At 36.3% G+C, this 17,461-nt stretch overlaps 2 protein-coding genes across 3 annotated transcripts; one reads left to right on the top strand and one right to left on the bottom strand.

Moving 5' to 3' along the window:
- The first annotated feature begins 2,582 nt into the window (after nt 1-2,582).
- LOC118746936 (nuclear valosin-containing protein-like) lies at nt 2,583-8,210 on the top strand. Of its 2 annotated transcripts, XM_036480926.1 has the most exons (11): nt 2,584-2,743; nt 2,899-3,022; nt 3,110-3,198; nt 3,275-3,449; nt 3,514-3,714; nt 3,790-4,211; nt 4,276-4,781; nt 5,573-6,464; nt 6,525-6,854; nt 7,441-7,659; nt 7,735-8,210. In XM_036480926.1, exons 1-11 carry the CDS (start codon nt 2,687-2,689, stop codon nt 7,813-7,815), a joined length of 3,096 nt encoding a protein of 1,031 aa, XP_036336819.1. In that variant the 5' UTR covers nt 2,584-2,686; the 3' UTR covers nt 7,816-8,210. The 2 variants fall into 2 exon arrangements, with proteins under 2 accessions (XP_036336818.1, XP_036336819.1); XM_036480925.1 differs by having other exon boundaries at nt 2,583-2,743; nt 3,514-4,211.
- A 193-nt stretch (nt 8,211-8,403) lies between these two features.
- Nucleotides 8,404-13,069, bottom strand: LOC118746937 (carboxypeptidase B). The gene is made up of 3 exons (XM_036480927.1): nt 12,267-13,069; nt 8,947-9,051; nt 8,404-8,863 (listed from the first exon to the last, which is right to left on the bottom strand). The coding sequence occupies exons 1-3, from the start codon at nt 13,067-13,069 to the stop codon at nt 8,467-8,469; spliced, it is 1,305 nt and encodes a 434-aa protein (XP_036336820.1). The 3' UTR covers nt 8,404-8,466.
- Between the last annotated feature and the right edge of the window lie 4,392 nt (nt 13,070-17,461).

The raw sequence follows: 17,461 nt of genomic DNA, 5'->3' as shown, positions 1-17,461 counted from the left end.
TTTTGGAAGGACGGAGGCATATTGAGGAAATGGATTAAGTTTGCTAAGCGCAACCATCGAATGTAGCGTTCCCGGTCATTTACGGGGAAGTGGAAAAAATGCATGCTGGGATGTTGAGATGTCCCAACACTGCAATCACGAAACGAACAGCGACAACCTCCCATAATTGTTGAATCTGTTTTTGAATAAGTAACTCCTTTATTTTCTATTAGGCAGTCTGCACACGGGTCGTATGGCTTTAGACGCGTATAAAATTTTTTATGCAGCAACGATTCCTCAGTCCTTTTTATTAATTTACTATTTTTGTTTCTTCTAGCCTGTGCTAGTTGATGTGAAACGCTAAAAAATATAAGCATATCGATTAAAAGTTGACTTTATATCGATTAAACTTTACACATTCCAATTTCGTTTCGTAAGACGGCTTTTACACCGTTCAAGTACTGAGTCAATTCTGCTTACATATAAAAGAGAGGGTTTTGGGAAGAAATGGGAAGACTACACATGCGTTTGTAGCGCCAAATCGTTTTAATGGGTCTGCCAGATAGAAAATCCTTTTTACCAGGCGGGGATGCATTTGATTGACAAGACTTACAGAACATGGTTAGACGCAGCAATGAAAACTTTGCTGTAAACAAAGGCCCGTAGTCATAGTCAATATAAAGTCGACTTTAAAGTTAGTTGCAGCTTTTTTGACAGATATCCCATTGAAAATTATGTCAAAAAGCTGCAACTAACTTTAAAGTCGACTCTATTTTGACTATGACTACGGGCCAAAGTGAGGAGAATGCGGTAAAGAACGGTGTTTTGAATTCTGACGAAAACAGCCTACATAAAGAGGCTGTATGTAAGCGGAGTCCGGCTGTTCGAAGTTTCCAAAAATCCTTACTCAAGGAAAGGAAACCAAGCGTGTGTCGGCAAAAAGTAAAAAAAAAAACTATAGCGAATAGAGGAGGACGGAAATCTGCGGAAGCAAGGACCCTTCTCAAGCGGAAGAAAGTCTACCCGCGTTGAAGCAGCGCACTATTGGCCGGCTACGGAAGTACTATAGGAGTGTAGCGCCCACGGGCTAGAGGCAGTGGAACAGGCAACAAGTCCCCGGCGAGCTGTAAGTAGCAAACGATAGAAAATCTACTTAGGTATTTATTGTTCCGTCCGTGCGTGGATGCAGATGCACAACTCGCTCGATACACAAATGTTATGCTTTTTGCGACTGGTCGGTTTCACACTGGAAAATTTCTGCCACCAGAACAACTCTGTTTGTAGGCAAGATAGGCAGTGCGTTGAGGTAAAGTTTCTCAAAAAGTTCTTACAGCTTCTACTCCGCACTCTTCTTCTTTTTTTGGCGCTGTAACCGCCTAACCGATTTTGGCCGAGTTCAGCAAAGCACGCCAGTCGTTTCTCCTCTGTGCCAACTGACGCCAATTGGAAACGCCAAGTGAAGTCAAGTCCTTCTCCACCTGATCTTTCCATCGCAGTGGGGGCCTCCCTCTTCCTCTGCTACCACCAGCGGGTTCCGAGTTGAATACTTTCAGAGCTGGAGCGTCGGTGTCCATTCGAACGACGTGACCAAGCCAGCGGAGCCGCTGTATTTTAATTCGCTGCACTATGTCCATATCGTTGTAAAGCTTATACAGCTCATCGTTCCATCGTCTGCGGTACTCGCCATCGCCAACGCGTAAAGGCCCGTAAATCTTCCGCAAAATCTTTCTCTCAAACGCTCCAAGAGCCGCCTCATCGGATGTTGTCATTGTCCATGCTTCTGCGCCATATACCAGCACGGGCATGATGAGTGACTTATAGAGCGTGGTTTTCGTACGTCGAGAGAGGACTTTACTCCTGAATTCCCTACTCAGTCAAAAGTAGTACTTGTTGGCAAGAGAGATTCTGCGTTGGATTTCAATGCTGACATTATTATCGGTGTTAATGCTGGTTCCTAAGTAAACGAAATTTTCTAATTTCTCGAAATTGTAACTGTCAACGGTGACGTGGTGCCAAGGCGAACTTTTTCCACAAAACTAGTTCCAAATACAACTTCGAATTCTTGCGTTTTCTTGGTTTTTTAATTCATGGCAGAAATGGCATCATAAAGTTTCTTCTTGTACCGCAAATTATCCTGCTTTCTGATTTCAAGCGCTTTTTAACATAGTAATTGTATTGATAACTTCTTGTACGGGAACCAAGTTATTGTTACATGCAACTTGCAATTGGACCTAGCAAGTTGCAGACCGTTTCCGAATTTTTTGATGATAATACGCGTTGTCACTTGGAGCGCGCAAGTAACATTTGTGGCCGTAGCGTTAGATTGAACGATGCAAAGCAAGGCACGGCAACTCTGCCCGGTGCATGAAACACTCTCCTCCATAGCTTGTAATCGATTATTGATAATGCTGCCACTCCGCTTCAAGACACAAAAGTGTTGGTGTCAAGAAACTATACGCGTTAGATATTTTCAGTTTCTATAATATTTTAAATTCGGGCAAAAATATTTTAATACTTTCCTCACCTCATATCATTTTACAACTGTATAAATAAAAAATGGAATTTCTTCTACTGAGATTTTTCACAGGATTGAGCTCATCGAATAATTTGGCAACGCTGGTGTAAAAGGCGTTTAGGTAGCGGGCGTCGGGATTTCATAGTTTATTAATTTTACAGCTGCTGAACAGCGTTTGCAAAAAGTGTAAAAATGAAGAAAACCAAACCGATACTTCACGACCCTTTAATAATCAATCGTGTAAAACAGGTAAATGTTTTATATGATGCGCAAATTGTCTATCTCTATTTTAACAAATAGTTGAGGTTATGTTTCTGGGGCTTCAAGCGATTGATCCCGGCAATGGAAGCCAGTGCATGTTTGTGGTCAAATTATAATAAATCGTATTTTTCTCGTTTTTACAGTATCTAGAAGAAAATGTTGATAAGAAATTTTTGGATGTAAGTGTTATGACAAGACAATTGATGGAGCGTTATCCAGAATATACGCGTCGCAAGCAAGCGCCTTTTCGGGCTCTAGTTGAGCAGGGTGAGTGCCGTTGTCACATTTCCAAAAATATGCACATGCGATCAAACACAAAAACTAGCTTATGAATTTATTTTCTGATAATTTTAGCTTACCGTGTTGTATCACAAAGCTATGGTTTGGAAAGTCAGCCGTCAAGTGCAGATGAATCGGATGGCTCTGATTTGGAAGTAATGGATGTAAGCGTTCTACAGTTCTATCAATATTATATTCAAATTCATATATTAATGATTAACTTATTTAACTTCTACTTAGGACTCTGTTTCGGGCAATTTGATGAACAATTTAATGAACAATCTGTATCAAAAACCCAAGGGGAACGCTTCAAAGCCTACAGCAGCAAAGCAATCTGCCGGCGAAGCAATTGACATTAGTAGCGATGATGACAGTGCGGATGATAATTGTACCAATGGTAAATCATCGGATGGTAGTAAGTAGCGAAAAGTAAAAATGATCATGTAGGATTTTTAATACAAATTTACTTTTTGAAACAGATGTGAATGCGTCAAGCACAGCAAAATCATTCTCCGGTGTTATTCTTACAAAAAGCAATGCGCCAGTGGAATCATCTTCTAAGGGGTCATCTACATCAGCCACTACGGAAACTACCGGTGTGTTGTCTGTAACATCTGGTGCCCAGAAGCGTCATGAATTTCCCGAGTCCACTGATCCACAACAGCAACCAAACAAAAAGCGTAAGTTGGAGTTGAATGGAGGAATATCTCCACAATATTCAAACGCCAATTTGAATATACGCTTAATATCATTAGAAAAGAACGATAGGACTGCTCTGCCATACGAACGGAGTCAAAATGATCATCAACCGCAGGGCATGCGTCAGCATTTACAGCAGCAGCAGCAGCAGCAGCAACAGAACCAGCGTTTCAGTCGCTTGACAAATTGTGCTCAAGCCAGCGATCCTGCTTCAGGCCCCTTTCCAACGTTGGGTTCAAATCAGTTGAATCAATTACGTCAACGCAAATTCAAGAAAGAGGTTGTATTACGAAAGTCACGTGAAACTTTTCAAGATATTGGTGGCATGGAGAAAACTTTGAAAGAGCTTTGTGAATTATTAATGCATATTAAATCGCCGGACATTTATTTCGTTTTGGGCCTGATGCCGCCACGTGGTTTGCTATTACATGGGCCGCCAGGGTGTGGTAAAACTTTACTTGCACATGCAATTTCTGGGGTAACTATAGGAACTTAACTTTTTTTGATTGTTGTAAGTTGGAATTAAAAAAACTTCTTTTTAGCAACTCAATTTGCCGCTTATAGAAGTCGCAGCTACAGAACTGATTGCTGGCGTATCGGGGGAGTCGGAAGAACGTATACGAGATGTTTTTGAGCAAGCAACTATTTATGCCCCTAGCGTTTTGTTTATCGACGAAATTGACGCTATTTCATCGAATCGCTCTATGGCACAAAAAGATATGGAAAGAAGAATTGTATCACAATTGATTAGCAGCTTAGATAATTTAAAGATGACAGAAGACGGGCAAAGTGTATTGGTAATAGGGGCGACTACACGACCTGATGTGCTTGATCCAGCATTACGTCGAGTTGGACGGTTCGATCATGAGGTTGCTATAGGCATTCCATCGCGTAAGGATCGCAAAGATATATTGACAATAATTTGTTATGGACTCTCGGTGGATCCAAAGTGTGACTTTGATAAAATAGCAGAGCTAACACCAGGTTATGTTGGCGCTGATCTCTTGGCACTTGTTTCACGTGCTGCAACTATAGCTGTGAAGAAAAAGTACGTAATCGAATGAATTGTTTAAATTTACATTAAAGTTAAGAGTGTTCGCTATGCAAAAAACTTGTACAAGTTGGTACCATTTGTCGTTTGGGTAAAAACCCAGTAAAACTTGCAAGAAGAGAGCACAGTTTTGACATTTAATTTGAAGGGGAAGTTGCAAATTCGTGCTGGGGAAATTTTTGCCAGCGAGAATTCACAAGCAGGATTGTGGCACACGGTTGTATTTTTCTCAACTTTAATTCGAATCAGCAAGTTCGTTAAATTTAAAAATTAACAATCTTCTTGCGATTTACTAATGAAAGTATTATGTAAATGTTTGTTGTTACAATGAATTCTAAACATTTGAGAGGTACCCGGCTGAAAAAGCTGTATTCGTAATCGGAACGCAGTGGACACCACTGTCGATATAGGCAATTATAGGAAATCCGACAGTGACTTCCACAAAAAAAATTGAAGCGTATGGTGAAGACTTATAGGTCCTGTTTTGTTTTCCACCTGAAATAATTTAAAAAATGTATTAGGTTCGAGATGCACCCGTGGACGCCAGCTGGCAGGGACGCTTACAAATGTTTGCTAATTCCTGTTCGCGCAAAACTTGTTAAGTTTCTATCTTAGGGAGAGTAAGATACCTTATTCTCTGAATTTTTTTACTGGCTAATTCTTACTGGCATTTGCATAGCGAACAGAACTATTAACATATATTTTCATCCCTCCCACTTTCGCACTTAAGTAAATCCTAATTTAAAGTTATTATTACTGTTATTTACACTGATTGAAATTTTTTACAGATGTGCTGAGTGTATTCGCGCATTCCAGTTAGAATCGCAACGCAACATTACCATCGTCGATTTGGACGATGAGGCCGACGAAAGCGCAGACGTCAGCAGCAAACAAGCAGATCAAAGCAAATCTGGCAAAGATGAAGTCTCAAATGAAACCAATTCCAAATCAAAAGAAGAAACAGTAAATGAAGAGCAATCAAAGGACAAGAACAGCGATGCAAAAGAGGCAGATGCTGACGCTGAGAAAAAAACGGAAAGTAATACCAATGGATCGGCAAAGGAAACGTCATCAAATCCAGATAAAAAAGACACAGAAGCAATGGATGTTGATGATGAAGACCAAGAGTCCACTAAAGGCGAAGAAAATACAAACAATACCACAAAAGTACAAGTGGCTGACAGTAGCGAAAAACCCACTGAAGAGGTTTCTACCAACGAGCAGAGTAAATCAAATGAATCCACAAATTCGACATCGAAGTTAGAAACTATAGCCGACACACAGAATTCTTCAGAACCATCACTTTTAGAACTCTTAAATTGGCTGGATAATCCACCTTCGGATTTGTCATACGCTACCGAATTCTGCATAACAGTGGATGATTTCTTAGAAGCAGTGAAAGTTGTACAACCGTCATCGAAACGTGAAGGCTTTATAACAGTGCCTGATGTAACGTGGGCCGATGTCGGTTCATTACATGATATACGTGAAGAGTTGCAATTGGCAGTGCTGGCACCAGTCAAATTTCCCGAGAAGTTAATTACATTAGGTTTGACGGCGCCTTCCGGTGTGTTGCTGTGTGGCCCGCCAGGTTGTGGTAAAACTTTACTTGCCAAAGCTATAGCCAACGAGGCAGGCATCAATTTTATATCAGTTAAGGGACCGGAGTTAATGAATATGGTAAGTACACTCCCCCCCTGAGAGTCAAATAAACCATAATCTATATATTCCTCTTGGTAGTATGTGGGTGAAAGCGAGCGTGCAGTGCGCGCGTGTTTCCAACGGGCACGTAACTCGGCGCCATGTGTAATTTTCTTTGATGAGTTTGATTCTTTGTGTCCGAAGCGATCGGATAATAATGAAGGTGGTTCGGGAACGCGTGTTGTCAATCAATTACTTACAGAAATGGATGGTGTTGAAGAACGTAAAGGAGTCTACATTTTGGCAGCAAGTAATCGGCCAGACATAATAGATCCAGCTATACTACGTCCCGGACGTTTGGATACTATACTCTATGTAGGGCTGCCGCAGAAAGAAGAGCGCGAGGAAATACTAAAAGCTACAACAAAGGTGAGAATCAAAAAAAATAAAAAACAAAAAAATTATAAATAAAATATTATTTTTTTTGAGCTAAAAAAAATTACATAATCTTCAATTAACAGACAAATACAAAAAAAATAAAATAACTTAAAAAAATATAAAAAATTAATAAATTTTAAATTAATAAAAAAAAAGAAATGAGAAACTAAAAGCAAATAAAAAATAAGAAACAAAAAATAACGTAAAATAAACTAGAAAAAAATTAAAAATCTAAATATGAAAGTTAAATAAAAAACAAAAATTAAAATGCGGTTCAAAAGCAAATAATAAAAAAGTAAATTACAAAGTTAAATAAAATAAGAGAACTTTAATAAGACATTGAAAAAGACTTGAAATAATAAGATTAAATAGAAAAACAAGTAATAAATAAAATATGTATAAGTAATAATAAAAACATGAATTCAAAAATTAAAACAACAGGAATAAACAAAAAATAAAAAAAAATATAAACAAAAAAAAATATAAAAAGTAGAAAAAATGAAGTACTTGTCCGGCTCAAGTTTGATAATGATTTTCTCATTGACACAATTATTTCATTCTTACATATTTTGAATAGAATCGTACACGACCTGAATTAGCTGATGATGTAGACTTTGCTGAACTAGCCGAAAACTCTGATGGTTATACCGGTGCTGATTTGGCTGGCCTAGTGCGGCAAGCAGCAATGTTGGCCCTGAAAGAGTCTATACAAAATCCGGATTCTACAGATTTACGTGTACGAAAGGAACATTTTGATCAAGCGCTGAAACTATTGCGACCTTCAGTTACTCCACAGGTTAGTTAATACACATAGTACCTACTTTCAGTAAGTTAAAAAAAAAAAATATATGAATAACTTCATTTGTTTCAGGATCGCAAAAATTACGAAAAATTGCGTTTAAAGTACGCTGCACCGAGAATCCCCACAACTGCGACAGATAATGCAGAATAAATATTTTAGAAATGAATATAAAAAAAAAAAGTTCGCGATAGTTTACGATTAAAAAAGGATAATTGTTGTAGCTCATCGCATCAGCAACTACAAAATATGCGTTTTTAATACATAAAAATACATTACTCAATCCGATTGGCGTTACTATCCTTGTTCCGGCATCTCATCCATGTACAAGTTCTAGCTTAGTTTTCAGCAAGTGTTTAGAGTATGACTTGAATTTAATTTTCCGTTAACAATTCACGCTGTGAATTAAATTTCGTTATATGTATTTTGTAAATCATAAAAACATTCACTTATGGATTATAAATAAAGCGAAATGTGCATGTCTAAAGGTATGCAACAGATGAATTGTGCGCAAGAAGAATTTATTTAATCTTCGAAAATATTGCAAATGCTTACCTCACTTTTTAAATTTTGGATTTCATTACCTTTTAGAATTGCGCATATGTACGCTCATGCATCTCTTAATTTATACAAAAAAAAAGTAAAAATACTAAACGAAAAGAAATTAACTCTTAACACACATATTCATATACATACATATTAGTAAATAAAACAAAACACTCTTGTCTTTGGTACATCAGAATATTGCTTATTTCACTGAAATACAAAATATGCAATAAATTTTACAATTTATAAACGATTTATTCAACACTTGACAGGCACTTGTGTATTTTTTAAGACATCATTATTGATGAGGGGCAGAGCTGCATCGTAGAATGGCTGCTTATCAATTGTCGATGTCGGATGCTGCTTAGTAATTTTCATGTTTGCCCGTTGCAGCTGTGCCGTTTGGTCTTTAGTGGTCGCTGTATTGGACAACAGCGTTTCTGCTGGATATAAACATGGTGGCACTAGATCGTAAGCCACTTTACACATCTCCCGTATGCCGAGCCAACTTTCATGCCCAATGGGACTGATCGACTCCGCTGGCGGCTGGAAGCCCAAAGTATGTGATGGCAGTTCCATAACTAAAGCTAATGGTACTTGTATTACTCCGAAAGCATAGTCAACAATTGAGCCCGATATACGACGTTTGCTTAATCTAAGAAATATGAGAATACATATTGCAAAAGATTAAATGTGCATTCTTTTTTATTTTAATTTCAAACTTTCACATCTACGAACATGGCTATGCTTCCGACACGATAGTGGCGTCCGTTGTAGGCTTTAATGGCGTTGCGGCCGGTTAATGCCAACTTTTCCAATTTCTGCCATGTCTCAGGAAGCTCTCTGGAATGGTATTTAAAAGAGAACGGTATTTAATTTATATATGGTATTGTATCGCACGTTTGATAATATACAGAAGTATTTCAAAATTTAAATTTTGTAGGAAAACGCAATCAAAGTTTGTCAAAGTTAGATCAGTTCATACAATTGGAATACCAAAAGACTGATGGAAATATGCATATTCTTTTTATCAAGCTTATTGTATGTTGAAATTTCCAAAAAAAACGTAGATTTTGAATTACATGAACGGAAATATTGGCCCCTATTATGAGTTGCATTCGATTTTCGACTGTGGTCGAAAGTGCTCAGCGAACGAATTTTCATTTGGTATTATGGCGCTCATTCGATGAAGAATAGCGCTATTGTGAATTTCGCTCGTTTAGGTTGTTCACAATAGTATATTTTTCACCGCTGAGAAGCTTTGTTTACAAATCGAGCAAACTAAATAGTGTGCTTATACATATTTATGTAAATTTGTTCTAATTAAAATGAAGTAAAAAAGAAAGCAAGTTTATAAAAACGTGGTAAAATGAGCACAACGAGTCCTGGTTCAACGATTCGTCAGAGGATGAAAGCTTAGTAAACTGGCCAGAAGTAGCAAATGTTTAAGAGAGTTTAAGTTTATTAGTCTTTCGAATATATTTTTATATAAAATATATTTAAGAAATTTGTCTACAGATTCATTAAAAAGTTCCGACCATCTAAAGAGGCGTTTGTGAGCCAAATCTATTTAAAATATTTTAAAACTATCAACAGCGCTACGATTTTGTTCTCAGAGATCGTGCCAACAGAGTATTGGGATTTTCTTTCACAAGTAAATCCAGCCTTTCGAGCTTGTGTTTAGTATTCACGATGTTAGAACTGCATGAAATTAACAAAAATTGTTTAAAATTAGTATCTAGCCGCCAAAATTTAAGAAAACATATACAAAATCATACATTTTTCACAATTTTCTAACACTTCGCTACACCATCGAAAGCAAAATTCTGTTCGACAGAAAATTCGATACTCAACGAAAATTTCGACACGCTTGCATAGCTCATAATACGAATTTCACTTTCGAGCTTCGATCTTCGATAGCCAGCGAAGATCGAAAATCGAATGCAGCTCATAATAAGGGCCATTAGCTCTGATCCAGTACTCCATGAACTTACAGGATTTTACACGAACTTACAGGAAGTTGCAGGAAAAATGTTCCCGTACTCCAAAATCCTGTAATTGAGAGCGACTTTTGGAGAGTTGTGTACAGATTGAAGTTGCAAGAAATTACCCGAACTTTTTCTTCTGGTAAAATCATGAAAAGTGTCAAGCAATCACTGGTTGACGTTTTTACAGGAAAAATGGTTTTTTGTTCCCGTACTTTTTGTTGTTACTCACTTTTTACTCTCACTTCAGAGAGTAATTTTGCTGTTTGACAGTTTTACAGGTTTTTTCACGAAAAGTATTGGATCAAAGCTATTAAATATCACCCGATCATGAAACCATTTTTGATGACTTCCAGAAAATAAGTATATGAATCGAGATTCCTAAAACAATCAAATATTAATAATAATAGATTGGCGCTTACACATATCGAGCCCTAAACGCCAAAATAACGTGAGCGACGTTTTTTTTTATACCCGAGCGCACTTGTGCACAAGGGTATATTCATTTTGTTCACATAACAGTTGTTTGTAACAGCCAAAACGAATCGAGATAGATATAGACAAATGTATACATAAATGCTCAGAATAAATAGAGAAATCGATTAAGCCATGTCTGTCTGTCCGTCCGTCTGTCCGTCTGTCCGTCCGCCCGTGTACACGATAACTCGAGCAAAAATTGAGATATCTTAACGAAATTTGGTATGTAGGTTTCCGTTAACCCAAGGTAGGTTGGTATTGGGCGAAATCGGACTGTAACCACGCCCACTTCCCATATAACGGTAATTTTCAGAAATACGAAAACTGCGATATTTTAGTAATAAGATTATAAATTTTTCGAAAATGGGCGTAGCCACGCCCACTTATGGTTACATATGTATATCTTGGTAACCGCTGCACCAATTACTTCCAAACTTGGCACAGTTGTTGGCCTTGGTGCAGCATAATAAATGGCCGAAAATTTGAAAAATCGGACAATAACCACGCCCACATCCCATATAACGGTAATTTAAAGAAATACAAAATCTTCGATAAATCAGTAAATATTAAAGCTAATTTATGCAAAATTGATGCTTGCAACAATTCTTTACCAAGAAATACGTTTATGAAAAAATTTTGGAAAATGGGCGTGGCACCGCCCACTTATGATCACATATATTTATATCGGTAACCGTTCTACCAAATTGTACCAAACTCGGTATTTTTATTGTGCTTGCCACATAAAAGCAAAACGTTGAAAATTATTGAAATCGGACTAAAATTACGGCCGCTTTTCATATAACGGTAAATTTCAGAAATGCTTGAAACTTCAAAAATTCGAAATTTAAGGACGCTAATTTACTCAAAATTGATACACCCCGGCTTACCATCTAGCGGCAGCTTTCGGAAAGGTGAAAAAACATATATTTAATACTTGCGCCGGGTATTTAATGTTCGGATCCGCCCGAACTTAGACTTTCTTACTTGTTAATTTTATTTTTGATGCAGAAATGCATCTAGTGCCATAGGAATATTTCTGCATAAAAAAATTTCAAAAATTTTTAAAGAAAATGTCGTTTACATTTGTGGCATGCGCCTTGATGTAGCAAAGCTTCAATTACAAACGTGTATGTACGCTTTTAATCTTCGTATTCGTGCTCGTATAAGTCATCCTCTTTTTTTTCGTTTTGGACTTCGTATTCATCTTTGTCGTGGCCTCGTCTTCATACCGCCAGCTGATTGGAAGATCGCCTTATTTCAGCTGCCGGTTCGAAAACGCGCTATCTCAGCAAACGGTTGAAGAACGGCCTATCTTAGAATTCGTTTCAAAAACGCCCCATCTCAATATAAATTCAATATATCGGCAGCTGAGATAGGGCATTTTCGAATATCCAGCTGAGATAGGTCGATCTTCCACTCAGCGGTCGATATACTATGTTCTAAGTGCTTTCAATGCTATTTTGAAAGAAACTTGTATCATCAAAGTTAACGAGCTGAGCGTGTAAAACAATGCTACATACTACTCATACTCGGAGAACACTTTTAAGTACTAAATACTAGACTCCCTCTCACCGCACTTTAAACGCATGAACTCACTTGCAATATGCCCACGGGTACATAATACACTCGGCATACGAGTGCAATGACAGAAAGAATAATAAATGCTGCTTATTCTTTTGCAAAATATTGCGAATTGCTCGCGTTTCCGGTTCAGAAAAAGGTTTCACACCTTTATAGGTATTGCGTGTGACTTTCGACGGACCATCTTCCCAGTGAAAATCATAATTACGATTACAATCGGTACCGATGTGACGAGTATGACTGATTGGTCGACGATTTTTGCGCCAACGACGATTCTTTGTGAAAGTGTACTCGTAGCCATCGGGATTCGTGACGGGCACAATGATGAAGCGCAACTTACGCAACAACTCGTAGTTGCGTATATGCTTTTCGGTTAGCTGATAGATGCAGTTCAGCGCCACAGCGATGGTGATCCATTCGCGTGCATGGGTGCCACCTTCGATGAAGATCATATTACGACTATGGAATGTACTCTGAACTCGGTTAGTTGACGGAGGCGGCGGCGGCGGCGCGGTGCCTGTTTTATCCATATAAGTTCGTCGTGTACGGTGTCGTTCGATGCGATCCATATTCTTTTCGCTATTCCAATCGATTTCGATAGCTTTCAGCGCGCGACGTTCGTATGACTGACCAAGCGTATGCACCGTGACAAAGCTGTAGCGGTTCTGCAGATATTCCAAGTAGAGATTGATCTCATCGTGACGCAAGTAACCGTGCAGCACGTCGGGGCGTGGCACAACAAGTTTCCTGAATTTCGATAGAGAAACCGTCTTTTTGGCGCGCTTTTTGGTAGCGTGCTTCTTCAATTTGTGCGGCATTTCACTATTTAATTATATAACTCAAAAGAGCGTCGTGGGATTTTCACTTAAAGTGTTGCAAAGATTTTTAATTTTTTAATGACATTTATTAACATTTAATTTTATAAAATTACTCGTTTAATCAGAATACAAGTTTAAAATTTTGAGACTTAAAATTTAATTATTATTTTTTTTTTTTAAACTTTCACCAGAATTTGAACGAAGGAAATTACAAATGTAAAAAGAAAACTCTCTGTTGTTAATGTCAGCCCGATTTTCGAAAATGGATTTTGTAAAGAGTTTCCAAGTCCTTCGTATGCCGCGTTTTGTTAAACTCTACCGCCTGTTAGCTGTGCGCCGAATGGTGAACGGAATGAGCATTCTTTGTATGAGTAGCATACATTGGAGCTATTTTGCAAACAGCAAAACGAACTGTTAAACTTATGCTTCTTACGTATATATGTATATATGTACATTAGACCGTACCAGAAAAAAAGTTCTCGGTACACCCCTAATTCAAATGTATTTTTGCAGGGCAATTTCGATAAAATTTTTTCCCCCCCGAACGTACTGGTCGGCTTTTCACCTTTTTTCATATCATATCTCCACCATTTACAGTCGGATTTTAAAGTTTAATAAATCGCTGTTCTTGTCCTGAGAAAATTCTTTTTTGTTCGAAAGTTCATTGACCACAAGTACCCCATTCTAGTACTTACCCACCAGATCTCAGTTCCTACCACCTTAATGCCAGTAAATTAAAGCTCCCTAAAAATCATTAAACCCTTGATAAGAAAATTTCTTGATTATTTCAGCAAAACTACCAAACAAAATTTTTTTTCCGAATTGTAGGTTTCACCGAAAAAATGTAAAAAGGTTCAGCCAAAATCTTTTTTTTCGAAATTGCCTTGAAAAAAAATACTTTCGACTCAGCGTTGTACGGCGAACTTTTTTGTTTGCCTGTCAGTTGTTACGGCCTAATGTAAATCCATGCACGTAAGTATCATTACGTATACGTAAATTGATACATGAAAGTATGTATGCGACTGGATGTGACATCAAAGAGCCCTCATTCCACTTGCGATAGCGGTAATTTTATTACCCAGCTGGAAATTTGAAAAAACGTTGCCATTTTTAAAAGCAAAACAATAATAGAGTTAACTGAGAAATGAAGGAATGACGCTTTAATATCTAGAACGATCACAAGTACTCGCAATGATAAAAGTATTCGCATTCCTATTCGTATTTGCATTCGTATTTGTATCAGTGTTGCCGCATCAAATACATTTTTTCTAACAAAATGTTCACATAAAATCCACCAAAAGTTCTAAACCATTTCAACAGTTTGAACAAAGCCGATTTTCAAAGAAAAATCACCAAATTTTGAAATTCTTTCTTAAGAAAAGCAATTTCAAAATTTATGTGTCTGAATAAAAAACCGACACTCTTTGCTTCATATCAATGGTACCAGTATATTTCATTTATCTTTTTCTGTAAATACGAAAGATATTTATTTTTGCAAATTTTCACTTGAATTTGAGTTTTTAAGCTGCTGCACCTTCTTAAAAATTGTTTCCAACCTACTAGAGAAAATGGCCAACCAATTTTAAAAATATTTTCGAGATAAAGCCTTCTCAATGAATTTTTGTTTTACTTGACATCATTTTTTAATGTTTAATTTTACTTATCGATTAAACTTAATTTTCATTTTTAACAGGCGGCAACCCTTCTTAAAAACATCTTCGAAACAAAGCTTTCTAATATCTCTTTCGATTGACCCTAATATTCTAATACTTTACTTAACTTATGAAAAAATTAAATTTGACTTTTGAAAAGGTGGCAACCCCCTTCAAAACATTTAAAAAAAAAAATTTTTTTCTCTTGCGTTGCCACCCATATTGTAATAATTCATTAAACATATTAATAAAATTTAATTTAATTTTTTCAGTAGGTGGCAATCCTGTTAAAATGTTTTCGTAACAAAGCTTTTTTAAATCTTATTCGTGTGTCACTTATATTGTAAAATTTCGATGAACCTATTGTTTAACGTAGAATCTAAGTTTTTAAGCAGGTGTCATCCTTTTTCAAAAAATATTCCACATTTTAATCCGGATATGATCTACATATCTATACAAAGAAAGACCAACAAACAGACAAATTTTCTTATATAATAACTTGTAAACTAAATTACTAAACTGGTGGCAACCCTGGTAAAAACATTTTCCAAAAAGATAAAGATTGAAAATACTTTATTTAACTTGTTAATTAAATTCATTTTGAGTTTCTAAAGGGGTGGCAGCTCTTTTTAAGAATATTTTTGATACCCATATTGAACTATTTCCTTTAACATGTTAATTAAATTGATATTAACGTTTTGAACATGTGGCAACCCTCTAGACAATTTTTTCGAAATAATTGTTTAGTTACAAAGTTACGATTTTTTATTTAACTTATTAATTAATCGATTTTAATTTTTTTCATAGGTGGCAGCCCCTTTAAAAATATTTTTGAAATAAATCGTTTAGGAAACCCTTTTGTTTGACATGTAGAGTAGAATCGTCGCTCAACAGTCGAATGCAATTTTTTTATTTACATGGATGCCGTACAAAATTTAATTATTCTTGAAATATAAGCAATAAATCAAAAATTCCAATATAGTGGCCTAAGTTTTTCTTACAGGGACACGCCATTTCACCCACCTACAGCAAATCAGCTTAAATACATATCGTTAAAGTTTCTTTTTTGGCTGTGTTAAATACTCGCAGGATTTAGCGGCAGCTCTGCCGGAAGTTCTCATTGGCCTAAATTGGTACAACTTCTTATTAGTTGGGTATGGTCGCTAAACACGAGACCGGCCAACTACCTTTTCATATTTCCAACGTATTTTACATACATATGTACAATTATAATATTTTCATACAAACTATGCAGATTATGTATCTATGTATGTACATTAGACCGTACCACTTTACAAACAAATAAAAAAAGGGTTCGCCGTGCACTCTTGAGTAGTCTAAAGTATTTTTGTAAGGCAATTTTGAACAATTTTTTTGTTCGGTGACATTTACATTAGGCCATAAATATTTTTTTAATTGATTCTAATGAAATAATCGAAATACTTCGTTAACAAAAGTTTAACGATTTTTAGTGAGCTTTAATTTACTGATATTAGGGTAGTACCTTATCGTGAATGTGAAATGGCGACACCTACGTTAAAAAAAAATGGAATTGCCCTCGAAAAGAAATACTACCTTAACAAAAGTTTAATGGTTTTAGATGTTATTTTTTCGCTCAAAAATAATAATTGTTATTGAGTTTTATTTTTTCACTTAAGAATAATGATTATTCAATAAACTCAAAAGCTATACCGCCATTATTTCTGACGAATCCTTTTCATAGGTAGCGACATCCTAATAAAAGGAATAAGTCCCAAAATTTTCAGGTCAAAATTTCAGTTGGTTGCGCCTTTTACATTTTGTAGATAATAATTTTTTTTAAGTGGAAACTTAAAACTCGACAATATCTAATTATTATCGCTGAGTGAAAAAAATAAAAATCAACTGATAGTTTTTTTTGTTGAGCGAAAAAATAAAACTCAATAAAAATATTTTTTTTAAGCCAAAAAAATAAAAATCATAAAATAAAGATTACATGCTGATTTACATTATTTTACTTCTAATGATTACCGTCCCAAATTGCCTTGCAAAATTACTTTTAACTCAGGGGTATACGGATAACTTTTTTTGTTTGCTTGTAAGGGGGTATGGTCTAATGTACATTATGTATGCATATAAACATTTACGATTACATGTATATATGCAAATGTAATTCTTCGCTTCTTTTCCTTGCCAGCTGTTATGCTGTGCATTTTGGCCGCCAAAGTTTTCTGCACGTGCACATTTTATTGTAAATATGTAAATTAGTAAATAAAAAAAAAAATGCGGCAGTCAGCTGGCTGTTGCTCTAAGGTATTCCTTATGAAGGAAAACTAAACACTGAAGTTTACTGAGTCGCTTCCAGTAATCCTTGGAACTTATTCCAACTACTTATTATAGAAAATAAACAAAATTGTATCCAACATTTACATATGTAAACATACTTATGTATGTATGTAGACGCACGAACAATCCATATATCCATATTTATTATAACTATAGTATATGTATGTATGCATGTATATACTAGAGTGGTCCTTAAATGTAGGAAGCAAATTTTTACATCAGATTTCCTAAACCTCAACTCCTACGTCGATGCTACTATAGTCGAAGATTGATTGATTTTAAGAACCACCCTAGTATATACGTATGTATGTACATAGTATTCGCAGACACTTTGCCAAAACCAGCTTAATTTCTAACCAGTTGATTTGCAATTTAGCATTTTCCTGACGTCTCTCCTTTTTTGTGGTTTTTTTTT

This window comes from Rhagoletis pomonella, unplaced genomic scaffold (genome assembly GCF_013731165.1).
Source record: "Rhagoletis pomonella isolate Grant_MI unplaced genomic scaffold, Rhpom_1.0 Rhpom_scaffold_00011, whole genome shotgun sequence".
NCBI classification, from domain to species: Eukaryota; Metazoa; Arthropoda; class Insecta; order Diptera; family Tephritidae; genus Rhagoletis; species Rhagoletis pomonella.
The sequence above is the reverse complement of the archived record's forward strand: the minus strand, read 5'-3'. Positions and strand labels throughout refer to the sequence as shown.